Source organism: Mustela putorius, unplaced genomic scaffold (genome assembly GCF_011764305.1).
Source record: "Mustela putorius furo isolate JIRA1106 unplaced genomic scaffold, ASM1176430v1.1 tig00003834_pilon_pilon_pilon, whole genome shotgun sequence".
NCBI classification, from domain to species: domain Eukaryota; kingdom Metazoa; phylum Chordata; class Mammalia; order Carnivora; family Mustelidae; genus Mustela; species Mustela putorius.
In genome coordinates, this window is record NW_025421987.1 from 121,882,955 (window position 1) to 121,906,246 (window position 23,292).

General features: G+C 34.0%; 1 protein-coding gene across 7 annotated transcripts in view; it reads right to left on the minus strand.

Annotated features, from left to right (window-relative positions):
• Nucleotides 1-23,292, minus strand: part of SLC4A7 (solute carrier family 4 member 7) — a 105,385-nt gene that overhangs the window by 36,778 nt on the left and 45,315 nt on the right. For 4 of the 7 annotated variants that reach the window (XM_045088992.1, XM_045088988.1, XM_045088987.1 and 1 more), the window contains exons 4-10: nucleotides 17,650-17,788; nucleotides 16,882-17,042; nucleotides 15,074-15,262; nucleotides 7,139-7,254; nucleotides 5,049-5,206; nucleotides 3,173-3,260; nucleotides 2,442-2,588 (exon numbers count right to left, since the gene is read on the minus strand). In XM_045088992.1, coding sequence (XP_044944927.1) covers nucleotides 2,442-2,588; nucleotides 3,173-3,260; nucleotides 5,049-5,206; nucleotides 7,139-7,254; nucleotides 15,074-15,262; nucleotides 16,882-17,042; nucleotides 17,650-17,788 — 998 coding nt within the window. Of the gene's footprint in view, nucleotides 1-2,441; nucleotides 2,589-3,172; nucleotides 3,261-5,048; nucleotides 5,207-7,138; nucleotides 7,255-12,354; nucleotides 12,724-15,073; nucleotides 15,263-16,881; nucleotides 17,043-17,649; nucleotides 17,789-23,292 lie in introns of all 7 variants that reach the window. The other 3 variants (XM_045088991.1, XM_045088990.1, XM_045088993.1) reach the window with 2 other exon arrangements.

Sequence of the window (23,292 nt, forward strand, 5' to 3'; positions counted from 1 at the left end):
AAACAAAATATTAGAGACAACCAGCACTTTGAAGCTGAGTCTGGGCTTATTCTATCAACACAAGAGTGTTTTCGTATCATATACTCCTTTACTATGGTTCACCAAAATAATCGGTAAATAAAATTCATACAATCATCTCTAGAGATGCTAACAGGCTATTTGAAAAAATTTAACACCCACTTATATTAAAATTATCAATGAAATAAAAATTAGGATACTTTCTTAGCATGATAAAAATGTGTATTTTGGCCTCCAATGTCAGTGACTTAATGAGAGAAACATTAAAAACATGGACTACAGTTCAGGGGCGCCTGGGTAGCTCAGTGGGTTAAAGCCTCTGCCTTCGGCTCAGGTCATGATCTCAGGGTCCTGGGATTGAGTCCCACATTGGGCTCTTTGCTCAGTGGGGAGCCTGGGCTTCTCCATCTCTCTCTCTCTCTGCCTCTCTGCCTACTTGTGATCTCTATCAAATAAATAAAAATAAAATCTTAAAAAAAAAACCAAAAACCAAAAACCATGGACTACAGTTCAGAACAAATTCAGAAATGCCCATTTAGGGGCGCCTGGATGGCTCAGTGAGTTAAGCTCTGAGTTTCAGCTCAGGTCCCAGTTTCAGTGCCATGAGATGAAGCAGAGTCTGCTGGAGATTCTCTCCCTCTCCTTCTATCCCACCCACTCTACTCACATCTACACAGGAGTATTCTCTCTTTCTCTCTACAATAAATAAATAAATTTAAAAAAGAAAAGAAAAGAAATGCCCATGTAAAGTCAACTACCACTCAACACAATTAGACAATAGAAAATGTATTAGAGCTGGAAGAATGAGAAAAGGAGGGATAAAATTATCTGACTGCAGATGATATGACTGTAAAACTTACATACAATGAAAGAACTAGGAAGGGAGGAAGATCAGAAAGAAACATACAGCAACAAATAGCCTTCATAAATAGCCTTAATATTTACTTAAAATAGCGTTCATATTTACTTCATAAAAGTAAAAACTGGTGATATAATGAACAAAACCCTCATTTACAACAGAGACAATAAAGACAAAATGCTAATGAATACACTCACCAAGAAGTGTGTAAAGCGTAGATAAGGAGAACTTTATTGCATTCCTTAAGGACATAAGAACTGACTTGAAATAGGAAAACAAGTGGGGGAAAACATACCATATTCTTGAATGATTCAATGTTACAAAGATGTTAATTCTCCCTCAGTTCATTTACAAATTTCACAATTTTTGAAAAATCAGGTTTTATTTCTGGAAATTAAAGCTGATTTTAAAGCTTACATAGAAAAATAGACATGCAGAAACAGCAAAGAAAATTCAGAAAAGAAAAAGTAATAGGTCAAGAGGGAATCTAGACCTACTAGATATTCATATATGCTAAAAAGCCTCAGAAATTAAAGTGTGGAACTGGTCCATAAATAGACAGGCTATGGAAAAGAAATTCTAGAAACAGACTTGAATGAAAATGGAAATTTAGAAAATGTAAGGCAGCAGCACTTAACACTTAACTTTTTAATAAACTAGAACAAAAAGGCAGCTAAAAATTTAGATGAAAAATAAACATGGATGCATACTCCACATAATACACCATAATAAATTCCAAAGGATCAACAAGTGAGTTCAATACTAAGAAAAGGTGTTTTTTTTGAGGGGGGTTGGAGTGATGAACTACAGATTACCAAGAATATTCAACTTCACTAATTACATAAGTGTACATTAAAACCACTTTAAAGTACTTGACATAGTAGGATAAAGATAGCTATCAGACTGACAAATACTTAAAGTCTGACAACACAGTTAGTGAGGCTGTAGGGAAAGGCCATTCATCAGCGTGGGAGTCCAGAACAGTGCAACCCAGTAAGAAGGGATTCTGGTAGTATCAACTAAAATTATAAGTAAGTTCCCATGTGAGCCAGCAATCCTATTTCTGGGAATCTACCCTATAAATACACCTACCTAAGACTAAATTGGCATATCAATACTCTTCTATGCTTTGTAAAAGCAAAAGCCTAAGCCCAGGAAAAGCACAAACTACAGGATATCCATAAATGACCCATAACAAAGCTATGAGAAAATGAGAAATATTTCTAGGATATATTATGATCGAATCTCCAGGATATACTGTCATATGAAAAAAGCAAAGTGCAGAACAGTCCATGTGGTATGTTAACTTTTGGTAAGAAATTGAAAGAAATAGGACTGTATTCATATTTCCTTGTACTGAATGAAAATTAGAAGGATAAACAAAAAACTAATAATAAATGGTCCTCTCACAGGAGGTGGGTATAGAGTTTTATAAGAAGGTAAATGGAATATGGTAGGAGTTTACATTTTTATATATAGTTTTGATTTCTGAATCATAAAAATATTCAATTCAAAAATATTTTAACTAAGAAAAAGTAATTCACTGAATTGTGTAGATTCTTACCTGAGAAGGAACACTTTTTGGTGGCTCTATGCGTATTGAAGGATCCCACTCTCCTGGAGGTAGGACAGTTACTTGATCTAAAAATTCATCAATTCCAGATAAGAGGTCATTTCTGTCTTTTGCCTTATAGGCTACATCATGAAAAATCTACCAAAAAAAAATGGGTAAAAGGATTTTAAAGCTGAAAGAAAATTCTACACATAGTAAATCCACTTTAGATATGATAAATAAGTCTAACACTTAATTACAAAATCTCTGCCCCAAATAGAGACAGCAAACCTGGTCAATATAAGTCATGTTCAGTGAAAAGGTTCAAAAACGGAAGAGAGAAATTAAGGAGAAAAAAAAGCAAGAAGGGGGAAAAGACGAAATCCTGAGAAAAACCCAAAGAAATGATATCCTGAAATGCAGGATGGACAAAATTTCAAGAAAGTGGCCAATAACTCCAAATACGGGGGGATGGAGAGGAAGAGAAAAAGACCAAAAAGCATCCACTGATCTTGACAGAAAGGTCTCAAAGACCTTACCAAAGGCAAATAGTTGAAGCGATAATAAGATAAAATAGTACAGACAGCAAGGACAATTTTGTAAGCTTCACTATGAAGAAAAAGAAAACTAGAGTATGTTTCACAATCACTGCCCGCTTGAAAAGGATCTGAAATTCCACTTCTAAGAGATTTTATAATATGATATTCATAATGAGTATCTACCTCTTGGGACATTTTAATTACCTCATCTGTCATGAGAGTGGCTATTGATCTTCCAATTTCATGGTACTGTGGTGCCTTGCCTGCAGGACCCAGTAACAGAAACAAAAATCTAAAGAAACATTAAAATACACAGACTTTAATAAAAACAACATATACAAAAAGACCGAGGCAATCATAAAGAAATAATTCAAATATAAACACAGAAACAACGTTCAGATCTCTTTCCCACCTCCCACACTAATCAGTGAGAAAAAGATGACACTCTACTCACAGTAAAGCAGACCACAAAACTAATAAGCAAGGCATTCATAATCAACTTTCTACCAAGTTACTGCTCCCCATCTTCTTTAGGGTAAAAAAATAATTAGAGAATTGAGAGTTTTATGATAAAAGTTCCCATTTTCTTTACCCTTTTGAATCTGAATAAGCAATTTTATCTAATCTGTACTGATGAAAAAGTAAATTAGCGAATAATGGAAATACCAATCCCACTAAATACTTAGAAGTAAGGTTTACCTAATAAAATAGTACAGAGTATTCACAAAAAATTCATAATCCCTCAAATTATGGTCTGGATAAAGACTCTACTGCAGTAAGTAAGGGACTATGCAGGGGGCCTCGGTGGCTCAGTCTGGTTTTTCTTTCTTTTTTTTTTTTTTTAAAGATTTTATTTATTTATTTGTCAGAGAGAGAGAGAGAGAGGCAGAGGGAGAAGCAGGTTCCCCGCCGAGCAAGGAGCCCGATGTGGGACTTGATCCCAGGATGCTGGGATCATGACCTGATCTGAAGGCAACTGCTTAACCAACTGAGCCACCCAAGTGTCCCGGTGGCTCAGTCTATTAAGCATCTGCAGCTCAGGTCATGATCCCAAGCCAAGGTCCTGGGATGGAGCCCCACCCCTCCTCAGCAAAAAGCCTGTCTCTACTTCATCTCTCTGTCAAGTAAATAATTAAAAATCTTTTTTAAAAAAATGGAACTCTGCAAGGAAAAAGAATTTTTATTCACAACTCCACAAATTTAACATCAAATTTCATATTATTTTATTTTTTTAATTTATTCATAAATGACTAAATAAAAAGTATTTAACTTGGTACTTAGTTATATCCTCATTAACACTACAGTAAGATATTAATATTCCCCCCCTAATTGGAAGTGCTCATCTTCTTGTTTCATGAGAATTTAAATGTGAAGCTACAGAATTCTTTTTCTCACTTATCTTAATACAATACCATTAATGTAACCCAGGAAAACATACCAGAAATAGGCACATATACTCTAATCAAGTTACAATTAATTCTTCATCTTTACTATTATAAAAAATGGTTTTTGAGTATTCTTAAAATTCTTATTTATAATTAAATTTATATAGTCAGTAGCTAATAAACGGATTATCCTATAACACAACTTGCTAATTCTTATGTATACTGAACAGAAATTTTTGGTCAGGTCAGAACAAAGCATTTTACCTAATTCAGAGGCATTTTATTACATTTAATCAACCCTATGAAGTAATCACATCTTCATTTTATAAATGAAGCTTAGGAAATTTAAGTCAGGCTTGACCTTCCCAGAAAAAGTGACCCAGCGAAGATTCAATTCCATTCTGACTCCACAGAAGATAATAGGTCTAAAATGATGAGCTGCCTTTTAAACCAAAGCTCCTAAAACACCAAACCTCTTATAAAGGTATAAATGCTAATTATTTTTTAAAAGGAAGTTTTCTTTTTGTTTTTAATTCCAGAAAGATAACTCTTTTATGCTCTACTAGTCAAAGCATTCGGTGCAATGACAATATTAACAATTAAAATAAGCTTTTAAAAGCAAAAATGCTCCTTTTAACCAATAGATAAAATTTAACCACTGCAAATCTGAGAGTGTTAATCAGAACCAACTCTACCTCGTAGGAACAGGGACTTCAGTCAACCCTGAGAGGAGAACAGCAGGAGCCAGTCTCACAAATGCAATTATAGGTCTTTCCAAAAAGTCTACTTCTCCCACCAGAACATTGGATGCCTCGGCTCCCGAAGGAATTTTTCTCATGAAATTCATATCAACCTATTGACAAATAAATAATAATTAAAATCAAATTTGTATGGTATTTTTAAGTCTATTTAGAAGTAAATAGGAAAGAAAAACTCCTTTTAAGGCTACTATTTGCTAAAAAAAAAACCAGTGATCTAATAGATGTAAAAACACCAAAATTCTCACACATATAAAGAATGGAGTAGACAAATACAAAAAAAGCAAGCAGAACACATCTATCAAACAATGCTCCCAACTGTTTTTTCTTTACTATTTCAGAGATCTAAATTTTCAAACATACAAACTAGAGAAAATTTTCAGTGATTATAGCACTATTCATTAAAAACTATTAAGGACAAAAATATATTCACAAACTAACAATGGCTCATGAAATTATACAGAGTGTTAAAAATTATTCATTTCATGATTATTTTTGTTTAATCTTAGAAATGAATTAGCCCTTTTATATTTTACATATTTTGTTTTAAGTCCTTTTTATTTTAAAAAAGCTCTGTGTATTCCTTGGTATTTTCATTAGGTGGCAAAAAACTGTTTTTATTTTTATTTAAAACTAAAGTAAATAGCCATCGCTAGTATAGATTTAGAGATAGTGCTATAAAATCAAATTTAGTAGTCTGTGTATAATTACAAAGAAAAGGTTATCAACATAATATCAAAGTATGGGAACTTCATTTCTATGCAGTTTCACACAAGTCACTAAACGACCACTTACAGGGCTATCTATGAGAAATGAAACCAGCACTTACAGCGGGCCTCTTGAGTCCCACACCCAGTGTGCCACAACTACAGTGCCAGGAGGCAGACTCCTGCCCAACAGGAGACAAGGAGGGGTACACAAGGATAGGCCAAGTAACAATAAGTAAAACTGTGACAGAGGAACAGAAATAAACGGCATCTGCCATGTCTAGAGGAGATGTCTAATGAAAATTACATTTATCCATTTAACCAGAATAAGCTGCAGTATGGTTACTAAACACTTTCCACTCATCTGAAATAACAGAGGTACCAGTAAAAATATGGTCAAGTTAGAATAGAAGAATTAAAAATACTTTTATAATTTTAGAGCAAGAAGCTCAAGCAAAACTATACTGCAAATCATTTATTTATATTCCTTTTCTGCAAAATGTGATTTATAGATTTTATACCATAAGAGGCTTAAGAAAATAGTCACTTGAAATAGTCACATTTAATTTAAAGTCTTAAATTGGATACAATGATGTTAAAATAGAGTGTCTTACAGCAAACTAATCAGAAATTATAACAGCTACAAAGAATCAACTATTCAGAAGGAATATTCATAAAGTATGCTTTAAATTCAACTGCAATTTGAACTTAAGGGTTTTCTGCACAGTTCTTTTGAAATTTTGAGTTTTCTATTTTTATTTTACCTAAACACTCATCTACCAAAATAAAAAATCACAGCTGAGATAGGTAAGTTGTGTTTAAATCCATGCCTTTACCTACCCATGAGGACACACCAATATGTTTCCCAGGGACATTCCAGAAAATACTGACACTGTAAGACAGTAATTCTGGGATCTTATTACAGCCAAGAAAAGGCTGAATCACCAGTGCTGTAACATAATTCCCAGAATTATTCTTTCTGCTGGAAAGTAGCTCCAAAACAAATGACAAATTCAAAAGGTACTAAAGTTTCATGATATCTATGGGTAGGTAAGATGGAAATACCATATTATTCACATATTCTTTTGTCAAAATTCCTGAAACTAGTAATATAGAAAGATATTCAAATGCTCTTAAGACTGTTAACTTTCTCGCAATTTTTGACTTTAAGTATCACAAGTATCACATGTAGGCTTGTAATCACCAATCTATTAAAAAATTATTATAATCAGTGTTAATAAAGTCACATTGCTAGTGATTTTCTCAGTGATTATAAAAATCTCAGTGATTAAGAAAATTTACCGGGAATGACAGAATTACCTTGCTGAAGTCAACGGTACTATTTTCTCTGCTTCCTCCACCTCCATTACCTTTAATTTCTCCACTTTTACTATTGTCCAGGTTTCCAGGTGCAGACTGTGGAGAGGCCAAAATACCTGTTTTTAAGAACCAAGATATTCCAAATCAGTAAGGAGGAAATTCACTTTGTAAACTGACTCTGCTCATATCCTGAAAGTGATAATTTATTAAAAGCAAATGTGCAAGGTTTAAAAAAAAAAAGTGCCAAGTGTTAGTATCATACCAGCAAGACTAGAATAACATTTTAAGCAATAATGAAGCTGTATATTTTAACATTTAAAAATAATATAATTGGAATTTACAAAAACGGTGGCCATTTGCAAAGAGAAGGAAAAAGTGAGTAGGTGAGGAACACAGAAAATGGAAGACCTGAGTCTGACTACACCACTACAAATAGTCAAGGAATGCACTTGCAATGTACATAAACACACATGCCAACTGCAGAGCTTAATGATGCCAAATTACACTTGGCATACTTACATCAGTGACAATATTTATTTTCTGATAAACTTTAAATGCAACTCAGAAAATCCAAGAGCTCCATCAACTAGATGTAGGTTCAATTTATCATAATCTTCCACCATAATGATTTCCTCAATAATTTCATTTCTCTTGAGTAGTATTTACATGCTGCCTACTGCCATTACTCCTAAGAAGTATAACTTGAAAATACAACAGCAATGTTTTTACAGTATAAATACAAAAGTGTTTTATAATCAAACACATCTGTGTTGAAATAAGCACCCTTTGCCACTTTGTAGCCGTATGACTTTAACTCACTCAACCTGAAAGCTCAGACAAATCTGTAAAATAAGCTTGTTTAGATTACAAATGATAGATATACATTCTATCATTAGTATGCTCATTTCAAGTGATATCAGTAGCAATATTTCACAACAATAAAATAATCTAAAAAAAAAAAACCTCTAGCCTATGACCAATTGTTATCCCTGTGAAGTCTGCAAAAAGCTCAAGTCTCAATGTTTATAAAGTACATAACACAGATTTCTACCACTAAATGTATCTCACTTTTTCAAAACACCCAGGATATTCTAGTTCAAGAATATAGTTTATTATTGTCCAAAACACTGAGCACAAGAAAAAATGTGGTAGGCTGACCTACAACAGACTTGACTTTTAGTTTTAACTCTGCCACTCACACAACAATCTAGCTACCCACAGAAATTCAATTAAGCAGTTTGTGCCTAAATCCTATAAACTTCAAAGTTAATATTGGTAAATTTCCTGAATTTTAAGCACATCGGATATATCTGATCCATGAGAGGGAATTTTCATTTTTCTAGAACATAGTGTGACTAATAATTGAATCTACGTCATTTGGGTTTACTACTCCAACGCAGTGACCAAAGACATTTGTGATATCCCCTTCCCTTGTTAAATACCTAAAATAGGATGTTATCATGACCCAAAAACCTAAAAATAAAAAGCATATATAACTGTTGGGGTGGCTGACTGGCTTGGTCAGTGGAGTGTGCAACTCCTGATCTTGGAGTTGTGGGTTTGAGCTCCACACTAGGTGTCAGATTACTTAAAAAAAAAAAAAATCTTAAAAAAAAAAAAATTGTTTGCAAATATACAAACAATTTAGCAACATGCTCTGGAAGTGTTAAACAATTCTCAAATAAAAACTATATGCTAAAACTTATCTCATTTCTACCACCTTAGCTTAGCAGAATAGTTACTATGATTCCTCTTCTTTGACCTTTGCCTCTGAAATTCCAGAAGAGAGTCCATTCCTTTATTAAAATACATGCCCAGTTTGGCTGGGGAAGGGGGGGGGGATGAGAAAAGGTTAACCAGTATTTTTCAGTGACATATATTCAGTCCACACATGTATAATCAAAAGAATATATATGCAATTTCCCAGAACAGTGTCAGCCACCAGATTTTAGAGAGAAGAGTAGAACGGAGACTATGGGGAGAATGTAAGGATATAGTGGGAGCAGGAAGAAGAAATGATGTGGAAATACAAAACTGATAAAGTTAGAATAGGATCTGAAGTCATCCAGCTAACCTGGTCATTCTAAACCTATTAGAACTGGCATAAGAAGTATACGTTAAAAGTTTTTCACCAGTATCTTCTCTATGTAGTCCTTCCCAATCTCAGCTAAGTTAAAGCTGTTTCTCAACCAGTAAAGGAAGTCTCCCTGCTTGTACAATAAATTCCAGTGCTCAGAATTAAATGAGTAAATTCCCCCAAATTAAAACTATCACAAGCACAGATAACTCAGAAAGACTGTACTTCTTGGCTTTAAGAAAAAACAATGTCTGTATATATATAAAATCAATACTCGGATTTAAAAATCATATTTTAGTAAATCTATTCTTTTGTCTTTACAGTTTTTCTCACAATAACATATCTACCTAGAGAAAGATAAATCCAAGATATCAGAGTCTTCTGCCACTAAAAGATTGAAAATAGAAGCAGCTGGAGCAGTGATGCACAAAGAGAAGATTCTGTCCCCCAAGAGACATCTGGCAATAGGGAGGGACATTTTTCATCACCACAACTAGGGAGTAATACTGGCAGCTAGTGCAGAGGCCAGAGATGCAGAAGAACATCCTACAATGCACATGATAGCCCCTCATGACAAAGATGAGTCCAGTGTCAACAGTGCCAAATTTGAAAAACAGGGAGTCAGAAGATAGTTACAAATACTAAAACTAAGCTTAACTCTTTTACATGTAATTATTCTCCAAAGCATAATAGGAAACACCACTTTCTTTCTTACTATGGGTATGCACAAATCATGATCCCATGATACAAGATCTAGGACATCAGTCTCTTCAAAATGATGCTAAGGCCACTTTCCTCCTGTAACATAACAGCAGACTTCAAGGAAACTCAACCAGGGTTTCTAGGCGTTTTAAGCACCACAGGCAATCATACTAGGGAACAACATATAGCTGTTCCTATAATTTTAATCACATACTTTCTATACATGTCTTTTTAAACAGTAATTATGGGCTTTTTCTTGTCTTTAGAAATTGCTCTCTTTTCCCTCCCTTCTAATTTCTTTTCTTTAAATCTCATGGCATACTTACGGCAGAGGAGAAAAAAAAAAGCTGAATTTCTTCAATTTTCAGTTAATTGCTACCTTTATCTTCTTAACAACACGGCCTAACAAGCTACTGTAAAACCATGTATCATCTTCTAGTTCCCTTATAAAATTTATAATCCCTCATAGAAGCTGGTAAAAAAGAAATGTTCAGTATTACTGCGAGAGAGAAGTAAAAACAAATGCGAAGGATTAACTTTAAAATCACTTGTCTTGGGGCACCTGGGTGGCTCAGTGGGTTAAAGCCTCTGCTTTCGGCTCAGGTCATGATCTCAGGGTTCTGGGATAGAGCCCCACATTGGTCTCTGCTCAGTGCGTAGCCTGCTTCTCCCTCTCTCTCTGCCTGCCTCTCTACCTACTTGCAATCTCTGTCAACTAAATAAATAAAAAATCTTTTAAAAAAATAATGACCTTTCTTCAAAGAAAAATAGTAAGTCTTGCTGGTTCTTTCTAATTAAGACTATTGATTACTTCTGAGTAAATAATTATAGGTATTTCTTTTTGTTCAGTTACCTCATTACTATACTATATATTTTCTACAAGGTATTAAAATCTACAATGATATATTATACTGTAGATTTTGCTGTGGATAGATCTGAGTTCAATTCCTGGTCATTTATGGCATGATCTTAATAAGTCTTTGTTTTCTTGATTTGTAAAATAGGGAATAACAAGAACCTCATCAAACTGTTAGGACAATTATAAATATATTTGAAAAGTAATACCACTGCATGTAGAACAAACTAGAAAACAATGGAAGCTATAACTATGGTCATAATTAATATACAATAATTTAGCCACCATATGTCCATTTTTTACTTCTAGAAGTATGGGGTTTTTTTGGCAACTACAATAGGCCTTGATTAAACATACTTGGTATGTCTGGAGAAATTCAATACAGAGAAAGAGAAGTTTGTCATATATGATAGGATCTCGAGGATTTTTGTCAGAGGACTTAGGCTATCACTTACTAGTTCAATGATCCAGGGAGAAGTTCTCTAGCTTTTCTGAGTTTCTGAGTTTTAGAATCTGAGTTTCTGAAAAATGGGTGCATCCAACTAAATGACACAAATTTTTATACAAACTGAATAGCTAATACAATAAACATAAGTTATCAGTGAAGCATTAAATGTTATTGGTATTATGAAGAAATGAAAAAATACTTCTATGATTAAAACCACTAGCTAGCATTTGATTTACATGTCACACTGACACTTAGCTGTCAGTAAAAAAAGTCACTAAAGAATACTTCTTTATATGAATTGAGTGGAAAGATATACATGTTTAAATGTACATATAACATATATTATGAAAACAAAATTACCATAATGTATAACACTTGGATGAATTATTAAACCTTCTATCCACTAAGAAATAATTTTTCTAATTCACAGACAAAAATATATCCTAGCCACTACTCTAGGATCTCTGGTCTTAAGAATTTCAAGGTCAATTTGGAGTAAAGGTAGCTATGACATTAAACAGAGGACAAACTAAAGTCTATCCCAAAATATAATACTAGTCTTAAAATAATGATGATTCCAGATAGCCATCAGAGAACTTTGATCTTCTCAGAGACAAAAGGAGGAAAAGAACATTCGATCCTATTTGTGTTAGGAAGGTTAAAATATACTGCAGTCTTTGGAAAAAAGCAACAAATAGTAACTGAAAGGCATATCACCTCATTGTAATTTATGTCCAAGATGTGTTCATTCATACTATGAAGGAAATGCACAAGAAGTCACCATTTTGTTTATAAGTAAAATTGTTATAAGTAATTTTTTAATTTTCCAAGATGTAACAATTTATTTTTCTGAACCATCCAAACGTCCTGACCTGTAAAATCTCAGTAAAAATTTTTGAAAGGGCTTTAAGTTATGCATAGTTCTTTGCAGTCTTTTTGTAATCTAAAAATGTTTAATGCTTCTGTTCTTTTCTACAATATACTATAAGGGAAAAAAAAAAAAAACATGCAGAAGTCAAAATAAATTATAAGCATTATCTACATATGCTGCTAAAGCTCTGTGCTGAAAGGCATTCCAAGTGCAAGTGATCCAGAGGCTAAAAGCACCACACAAGGAGGATGCAAATAGTTGCCTGGAGTCATGTCAACATTTTCCTCCTTCTTCTGCTCCTGGCCTCTGAGTGCTTCTAAGTCTTCCTCAGGCGGATGAATTACTACTGTGGGAATATCATCACTGGCAGGTGAAACCAGTAGTTCTGGGGCCTGAAGCTGACTCTGCTGGGAACTTCTGGAGGTCAGGCGACTGACGCTAGGGCTGGAAGGAGGGCTGTTTTGAGGGGTGGGTACTGGGGTTGTACACCTTGAGCCTGCAGGGCTTCCAGCTCTTGAAGAAGGAAGAAGATGACTGAGAAGAAGAGATAAAGGCGATTCTCCTCTCAATGAAAGGTTTGAGGCAGACAGACCTGTTCGTAAAGAGTGGCGGGAGGCTGAAAGGCCTTCCCCTGAGATAAAACAAATAAATGAAAAATGATGAAGTTCATTGCACAAGGCAAACAGACACACACACGTAACATCAATTTACAATGTAAACTGCAAGCTTTAAAGCCCAAAATTTCAAATTCATGCTATCAGAGTTAGCATGGCAATCAGATGTTTAAATGTTAGAAAGGCAATGAAAAGCTGCTTAAATTATACTTAGTTTCCTGAAGATGTATCCAGAAAACAAAACAGAAAATAAAAAACAATGCAAATGATAGATGGTGGGGGGTAATATTCTGCTAGTAATCCGAATATTCAATAATGTGGCTTTTTAAAAAAAACTATCAGTGCAAAGTTGATAAACAATAAATAGCAAATAAGAATGGAATATAAAAATAAGCTAAGAAATAAAACCCTAAACAAAACTTACAAGCACTGATAGATTATATTTAGTGTATTTTTCCTACACTGTACCCAAGCTGCTATAGATAATTCTCTCACAAATAAAGTTTGTATCATCTAATAATTCCTAACTTAAAATCGATACCAAATCTTTACATTAGTCAGTAGAGCATCACCTACTGGTAGTGCTCTCAAGTAAAATTTTAAAACATAAGGAAAGTTACAGGAATTAAAAAAAAAAACACACACACACACAAAACAGTGTCAATTTGAAAGGGTGTTCTTCAGCCCTGTAAAGATACTAGAAATGTCCTAAAATATGCATCCATTTCTAATACTGCAGATAAAATTAAATACATACAATTTAATTTAGCTAGATAATAAAGTATTTCTCACCAACAGCGGCAAAAATGAAGTAAGTCTAGCATATTTCAAAAGGTCATATACATTTATATTTCAAAGACTTGGTTTTCTAAGAAGTGTAGCTTAGTGGAATACTGATTTTAGGGAAAACATGAGAATTATGACAGTCAATCCTATATGATCTAAGTTATCAAAGCCATATGCTCAAGAGATCCCAGAAATATAAAAAGATGAACCTTAGTTCATAAACAACCACAACTTCGTTAAAACTAAAGCTATATGCTGTTAAATTACAACTATAATACAAAAATATGACATGCACATGCTAAAATGACATTTAAAAGAAAACAGCCATTGTCTTATGATTAAAAGGAAACAAATGATGACAATCAGGGAATATCGGGAACAATTCCACGTGAAGCATAAAGATTTAATAGGGTCTCTCTGAGTAAATGAACTCATTTCAGGAAAGCTGAGAATATACAGTACATGAAGATGAAAAAGACGCAAAATGTGGCTTGGATGGCTTAATTTTAAATTGAACTTAGGTCCGTAAGAAGAAAATGTACTTAGTATGTCACGCTGAGCTGCAAAAGATGATTACTGTCCACTCTAGATATATTAAACCCCATCCCATCCCCAATGGCTGTTTGTAGAATGCTTAAAAGCCATACTATTATTGCAGGGACAAAGAAGATGAGCAGAAAGACACTGTGGTCCATCAACCACCCCTCTTAACTCTCATCCTTGGGTAATGGTATCAGCTAGAGGCAAGAAGGATCCTCCTAAGCAACTCCAGCCCTTTGGACCTAGGTTTTGGAGAGTCACTGTCATCAGAGCTCTCTTTGAGAGCCAAAACAGAACCCCAGGAAGTATCCTCTGCCTCCAGATGTGCCAGCCTTAAAACAATGATGGAGGTGAATGGCTACAAAAACAATGCATCCCCACATAAGCCACCAGGTCCCACATAATCCACTGCTAGACCATGACAGTTGGGAGCTAGAAAATGGTCTGTGCCATTCTCAATGGTTTGGAAGACATCAAGGAGGTCATCTCTAGCTTAAGAAGAAACCATCCATAAAAAACCTTACACAAAGTATATAAATAAAGGGCAGTCAAATCATCAAACCAACCCAAAAACACTTATTTATGCTCTGCAAAAAAAGTATATTTGGAGAAACAAAAAAAATCACTATGAAAAATCTAATATAAATAATAAAGTTTCAAATCCAAGACTTAGAATAAAAGATTAAAACTTACAGATCATAATTTATGTCTCTTTAATCAGTTATTCAATTGTTCTTGACAAAAACAAAAAAGTAAGAAGTAATTCAGGATTGGCTATAGTGATAGATGTGCCATTATAACAAAGTGAATATTTAGTTTTTTCATCTGAATGATTTCTACAAATTAATTGTCATGTTATAAAGAATATTTTAGAAATGATATTTTTAAATACAAAAATAACATCATTCCTTTTTAAAAAATAATAAAAGAGATCATAAAATGATCTACAAAATTATCTGGAAAAAATATCTTTCTGCCCCCAAATGCTAATTGTACACTGGAATGCTGTTAGAGTAGAAGTGTTAGTGAAACTTATCTCACCATTCCTTTCAAGCAAGTGAGGGTCAGAATGTTTCTTGCCTATATCTGCAAAAGATCGAACAAGGGGAATCCGACTGGTGAATCTTTTCTCATTCTGATGATGATGTCTCTTCAGAAGAGCTTCTCTGACATTCTCTCTTATGGACTCATCCAACTGGCCAGAGGCTATCATGTTGTCCAATACCATATCTATTGAAAGAAAAATAACAGCCGTTTTTATTAAATAAACGAATACCTGGATGACTATAACATAAACCATAAAATGTACATGAAACCTTACTGAAAAACAAAACCTTTAAATAGTTCTCTAGAAAATATCATTCTCTTCTGATATTGAATAATGTATGCGTAAGGATAAATATGTGCTAAAGGGGAGGTGGGTGAGAATATGGGGTAACTGGGTGATGGGCATTAAGAAGGGCACTTGGATGTATCGAGCACTGGGTGTTATATGTAACTGATGAATCAACATTCTACCCCCGGAAGTAATAATACACTATTTGTTAACTAACTTGAATTTAAATGGGGAGAAAAAAAAGAAAGATAAATATGAACATTATCTAAGAAAAGTAAACAAGTTACATGGAGACCCCTATCTTTTGTAAATACTGTTATTTCTAAAGAGGTCACTATTCTACACTAATAGCCTTCCTATAGTTGAAAGTGCTTTCCTGATATGGACACAATAAATTCTATTAAACTCAATATTCAGTAATATTGGCTTCCTAAAAAGTGAAGGTATTTTATTGCGCTTCATATTTTTTGTCAAAATTACAGATGAGTATTAGACTCTTTCATTCAATAATTAACTATTTACTGAGTACCTTACATGTTGGGAATACAGAATTTAACTAAGGAGATCAAGTTTCCACTCTCACTCTTCCAGAGGTAGAAAAACCAATGAGCAAGTGAAAGGATAAAATATCATTAAGTAATAAATTCTAGGAAGATGAGTGTATCAGGCTGTGAAGGAGGTATGGGGAATGGAGAGACTGATGTAATGCCATATGACCCATTATTATAGTGACTGGACTATTTTTAAACTATAAAATATATATAAATATTTTAAAACAGTGCCATTAATTTGAGATAAAACAGTCAAGCTTTCAAACATAAGAGATTCCTCTGAGAGAAAACTGGAATCAACCTGATAGGTAGACTGTAACATTAACATAAGTACTACAGCCTACTACACAAAGGGACTTTGGATTAGAAGACATTACATCATAAATAATTAAAACACTGCTCTGTGTTATGCGATACTTGCAAAGCCAAAGTAATGTCTCCTAATACTATTCAAGAAATCTGTATACTCACAGGGAACTGACTTCCATGTGAGATCCATACCTGTTTTTCTATACTTTTTAGACCTTTCTTTCTTCTCTTCCTCCTCCTCAGAATACTTTCTTTTTCCTGTACCACCTGCTCCTTGTTCTCATGTGTTCAAAGTCTATAAATAAGTAGTAAATAAGTAGTACATTTAATGTCCTTGTGGATTTTCCCCAGATACCTTGGTCCAAAAACTGAAGAAACAAAAAGCTCTTTCCTCTACATTTCCAGAAACAGACTGCATATCTTGCTTATGGCACCAGTCACTTTCTTTTTGGTACTATAGTTGTGCTTGTCTAATTTATTAATCTTCTAGATTCTAAGTTTATTAAAGACAAAAAGGGTTATTTATATGTGTACTCCTCATGCTGTCAACCAAGAGCAATTCATCAATGGTCTAAAATCCCACCTCATTTTCCTTATTTAAATATCGTTAATTTCAGCACAACATAGGTACTGAAAAAGTCAAACTGCTTAACCTGCTATTTCATCTAGAGTGCTTGCTCTCATGTCCAGCATCACTGTTCCATTTAGGATGCAACTTCTTAGTTCAAAAAGACTGTGCAAAGAAAGAGTTGCCACATAAGGTTTACTCCATCGGTCACCACCATCTTCAACATCCTCTTCAAATTTCAGCCATCTGAAATACGTCAACACAAAAATATATTTTGTAAATAATGATGATTTCATTTGCTTATTTTAATATAATAAACATACGCTTGTTCTTTTTTTATATATACTTGTTCTTTTAAAGAGAAAAAAAAGATTACCACTACCAACACAAAATTTGACTACAAACTCATTTTTACAAAGTGAACCATTAGCTAATGGTCCATTCTATTCACAAGTTACAACCTCTACAGTTCCTCATTCTGTTCTAGCTACACAATAATAGGTCTACAAAGACACACTACAGAACCTTGTGGTTTCCACTGCTAATCCTCTTCTAAACTGAACATATGCAGCAGGACCTTGATTTTTGAAATTTATTTCTCTAATTAAAGACATTAAAATGTATAATTAACATAATTACTTCTATGCTATGTTAAAGTGGTAAGGATCACTTAAGAAAACCAATTTTGAGAATAAAGAGATAAACTGAAGCTGTAGCTTCCAGAGAAGAAGAAATTCTCTCCTCGTTATTTTAAAGCACCCAGGAACTCACAAATTCATTATATTTACAACACAAGAAAAAAAATCATGAGAAGCCAACTAAATACTAAGACTAATAATACAGGTATTATTACCTGGCAGTTTCTTTCCATTCATACTCTTCACCATCTCTGTAACACAGTTCATCCATTTCCGTAAAGAGATCATGAGGAATGTGCTCTTCATCATCATCTTCAGTACCAAGAATGAACTGAACTCTTTGGGATGGTGTGTCTTGACAAAAGAATTTAAATACACTCAAAAATTGCCACAATTCCTTCAAAGATAAACTCAGTTTGAAAGTGAGATGCATTCAAATAAATGTATTTATTTGAATATTTAATATATTTCAATAAAAATATATTCCATCAAAACTTTTATTAAAATACTATAAATCGGGAAGAAAACAAAGACCAACAATCCAAAAACAAAGAGTACCACAGAAAGATCACCTCCATAGACAAAAAAGAAAAATTATATCTTAAAAATAAACAAGTGAGGGGTGTCTTGGCTGGCTCAGTCAGTAGAACATGTGACTCTTGATCTCAGGGTTGTAAGTTTGAGGCTCATACTGGGTACAGAGATTACTTAAAAATAAAATTTTTAAAAAAGTAAAATTAAATAAGTGAAACTAATATAACGTGTAAAAACAAATAAAAATATGCAATATCCGAAAACATGGAACACTATGTCAAAAATAAGACTCTTTTCTCACTAAAAATATAAGAAAATGTTGGACAAAACAAATTTTAAAAATATGTAATTAATATGTAGCTAAGATCAAAGCTGAAAAAGGAAAATCTCCCAAGGTCCAAAAAATTACAAGAAAAAGCAAAGTGAGAGGTATATAGAAACTGGCTTTTTGTACTCCCACAGAGAAGCAAAACTCAGCTAAGATTAGGGAGGCAGGACAAATCACTGATACGAAACAGAATCCCCATCATGGCATCTGAATTTAAACTACCTACACAGTCAGTATAGGGTTCCTTGGACAAGAAAACAACCACAAGCATCAGCTGAAAACAAAATCAACTCCTGCTGAATATGAGATACGAAGTCAAAATCAAAATCTACACCGAAGTAAACAAACTTGCAGGCACTTGCAGATGCAAAAAACAGGTTAAAGAATAGGTTAGGACGATTAACAAAGCAAAAAACAGGGCCACCTGGGTGGCTTAGTTGGTTAAGTTGCTGCCTTTGGCTCAGATCAAGATCCCAGGGTCTTGGGATTAAGTCCCATGTCAGGTTCCTTGCTCAGCAGGGAGCCTGCTTCTCCCTCTGTCTTTGCCCCTCACCCTTGCTTGTGCTCGCTCGCTCTCTCTCTCTCTCTCTGGCAAATAAAATCTTTTAAAGATAAATAAATTTTTTAAGAATTTTTATAAATAATATTAAAAAAATAAATAAAGGAAAAGACAAAGCTGAAGAAATCAGACTGCATCAATAAAAAATAAGAAGATGGAAAACTAAAGGTTCAAGAATGTAGAGAAAAAAGTAAGAAAAATCAAACAGGAAAAACTCCAGAAATCAGAAAACATAGAATAGGGGAGAAGCAATAAAAAGCAAATTTGAAAATTTTCCAGGATGTGTATCACATAGGTCCTCATATTAAAGGACCACCCTGAGACCTATGCAGGACAAACTAAAACATATTACGACTGAACTTCCTGATGTTTTGAACCTTCCAACATTTAGGTCTTACAGTTCTCTTGTCAGATTTACTTCCAAGCAATATTTTTGGTTCTACTGTAAGTGGGTTTTTTTTTTTTTTTGAAGATTTTATTTATTTATTTGACAGAGAGAGATCACAAGTAGGCAGAGAGGCAGGCAGAGACAGAGAGAGAGGAGGAAGTAGGCTCCCTGCCGAGCAGAGAGCCCAATGCAGGGCTCCATCCCAGGACCCTGAGATCATGACCTGAGCAGAAGGCAGAGGCTTAACCCACTGAGCCACCCAGGCGCCCCATAAGTGTTTTTTTTTTAATTTCAATTTCTGATTGTTCATTGCTACTTGAGAAATATATAGAAATAAAATTGTATATTTTATAACCTTTCTAAACTCACTTAGTTCTATAATTTCACAGATTGCCTAGGATTTATATACATGATCTTGTATCTGTAAATAAAGACAGTTTTACTTCTTCCTTTGCAATCTGTATGCCTTTAATTTTTCTTGCCTTATCACACAAGCTAGGTGCTACAATACCATGTTCTACAGAAGTGGTGGAGGACAACCCTGCCTTTCTCCAAATCATAAGCAGAAAGCATTCTATCTCTCAGCACTAAGTGTGAGGTTGACAAAGTGTTTTTGTAGATGCTGTGTATCTGGTAGAGGAAGTTTTCTTTTATTCCTTCTTGGCTGAGAATTTTATCATGAATGGCCGTGGAATTTTTGTCAAAAGCTTTTTCTGCACCTACTGAGACAATTAAAGGGGTTTCCTCCTTTATAGTGTTAATGTGGTTATTTATATTGATAGTTAAATTTTATACCAACCCTGTTTTCCCACATGGTTATTATACTAATATCCTATTGCTGCTGTAACAAATTACCACAAACTTGGTGGCCTAAACACAAATTTATTGTCTTATATAGTTCTGGAGACCAGAAGTCCAAAATGAGTCTTACAATGCTAAAGTCATTGGCTGGTTCCTTCTGCAAGCTCTAGGGGAAAAATCCATTTCCTTACCTTTTCTAGCTTCTGGAAGCTGCCTATGTTATTTGGGTCTGAACCACTTACTACAACTATTTGCTTGTATGGTCACAACTACTTCCTCTCTGATCTTCTGACTCCCTCTTACTAAAGGATCCTTGTAATTACAACTGGCCCACTGGCATACTTCACTCAACTTCTCCATCTCAAAATCCTTAATCTAATCACATTGATAAATTCAAGTTTGCTATCAAGTTAACATTCACAGTTTCTGGGCTTTGGGAAGAGAGATATCTTGAGAACCATTATTCTGCCTAACACAGTAATGATACAGTATCCTTTTTGGATATTACAGGGTAAAATGTGTTTTTAGTTTCTTAACGCTTTGTGAATCTACATTCGTGAGAGATATTTAGTCTATAGTTTTATTTTTTTGTAACAACTGTTATTCAGTTTTGGTATCGAGGCAATGTTGGATTCATAACAATGAAATGGGAAGTAGTCCTTCATCTTCAATTTTCTGGCAGTCTCTCTAATTTCTTCCTTATATGTTTGATCAGATTCATCCATGATGCCATCTGGGAGTAAAATGGCATTGTAGGAATGTTTTAGACTACAAATTTAATTTCTTTATACATGTAGGGTAAGATTATCCATTTTTTTTGTTAGTTTATATTCTTAAGGAATTTCACCATTTCATCTTAAATTACCAATTTTGTTGGCATAAAACCATTCATAATATTCCCTCATCAGTCTTCTAATACCTGTACAATCTGCACTGAAATTTTCTGATGCTGGTAATTCATATCTTTTTTTTCTCCCTCATCACTCTAGCTATATAAGTTTATCGATTTTACTTATCTTTTCAAAGAATCAGACTTCAGTCTAACTGACTTTTACTCTTGTTTTTCTGGTCTTTATTCATTTTCTGCAACAGTTTTTATTTTTCTTTTCGTTTCCTTACTTTGGTTTAATTTGTTCTAGGCTTTCTCCTAGTTTCTTAAGTTAAAAATTTAGGTCACTGAAGATCAGATCTTCCTTCTTTTCTAATATAAAGATTAAATGCTTCAAATATTCCTCTATGCACTGTTTTAACTGCATCTAACGAATTTCAATTTATACATAGTCCTAACTTTGCACAGTTCTATGCTAACAGAACCTGTACACCAGAAGCATGTCCTCACTTTACAAGATTTTATCTCAATCATTGACAGTACTGTGTTTTTATTTTTATGAGTTCAAAATATTTCCTAATTTCTTTTCCAATTGCTTCTTTAACCCAGAGATTACTGAGAAACATCTGTTTAATTTCCAACTATCCGGGGATTTTTCTTGATATCTTTGTAATTTAATTCCATTGTGGTCACAGAATATACTTTCAATCTTTTCAATGTATTAAGACTTATTTATTGACTGGAATATAATCTATCTTGGGAAACATTCCATTTACACTTGTAAAAAAAAAGTATTCTGCTATTATTGGGTGGAGGGCTCAAGGAATATGAATATCAACCTAAGTGATATTACTCAGGTCTTCCATATCCTTACTGATTTTTTTTTCCTGTTTTATCCATAACTAAGAAAAGAGAGTTGAAATCTATAACTTTTATAAATTTATACAACTGTAAATTTATCTCCTCAATTTTATCACTTCTGCTTCATGTATTTTGAGGCTGTTATTATATGCATATTCATATAGGATATATAGGATTGTTATATCCTGGCTTCAGCAATTTAATTTTCATGTGCCTTTGTGTGATTATCTTCATGTTTCTTCATGGGTTTTGCTGAGCTCCCTGAACCTGTCCAGAGTTTTCATTAAACTTAGAAATTTTATAACTATTATTTCTTCAAATATTGTTTTCTGCCACGTTCCTTGCTGGCACTACATATATACATATGTCAGACTAACTGATATTGCTCTACAAATTACTGATGCTCTATTTATTAATTTCAGTGTTTTCTATTTCACTTTGGGTAGTTTCTATCACTATGTCTTGAAAATCACTGACTATTTTTTTCCTGTACAGCCAAACCCTCTTTTTTCACTTCAGAGACTGTATTTTTCATCTCTGAAATTTCCTTTTGGGTTTTCTTACATTTTCAATTTCTCTGTTCATCAGTCACATTCTCTATCTTCTTGAACATACAAAACAGATATGTTAGAGTTGCTTTAACATGTTCACTTTTGAATTCAATCAACTCTGCCATTTCCGGATCTGTTTCTACTAGTTTATTTTTCTCCTAGTTATGGCTCCTATCTTCCTACTTTTCATATTTCAAGTAATTTGTAGATATCAGATATTGTGGATTTTATATGCTTAGGTGCTGGATTTTACTTTATTTCTTTTAGTAGTACTGTACTTTGTCCTGGAAAAGGACTTTAATTCTTTTAAGACCTGCCTTAAAAATTTTTAGAACAAATCCACTGCAACTTTTAGTGTAAAATTAAGATCCACTATTAGGGCAATACCTCTCTGAGAACTCTCCACAATGCCCCATATGCCAAGATCTTTCCTCTCTGTCTGATGGAAACACACCCTATTCCCAGTCTTACACAATATCCAAGAACTGTTTACCCTACTGTTTTCTGATGGCCATTTCCCAGGCCTCAAGTAGTTTCCTTTATGACCTTTGGAAGCGTCTCTGTATATAGCTCTTTACTCTCTGGCACTCCCTACCTGACTGGCCTCTTTGGCCTTTCCAAATTCCAATCTCTATCTCAACTCTCAGAGCCTGCAAGGTTCTGTTCCACATTCCCCTCCCTGTGCTGTGGCCTGGAAACTGTCTCTATTTAATATGCTCAGGCAAGAATAAGGCTCATCTCACTTTCCTACCCTCTCTCAGTGGTCAGAATGGTACAATGTGTTGTCCAATATCTGTAAGTTAATGTTTTATGCACTTTGTCAATTTTTCTAATTGTTTAAAGTAAGAGGGAAAATTCATGTTATTCTATCATGTCCAGAAGCAAAAGTCCTATGTAATTTACATTTAGAGAGTGGACAATGGGAAAAAAGAGACCTCATTCATAGCAATTTCTTGGATACATATTGGCAGTTAAAACCAAAAGAAACCTACTTCAGTGGCATAAAA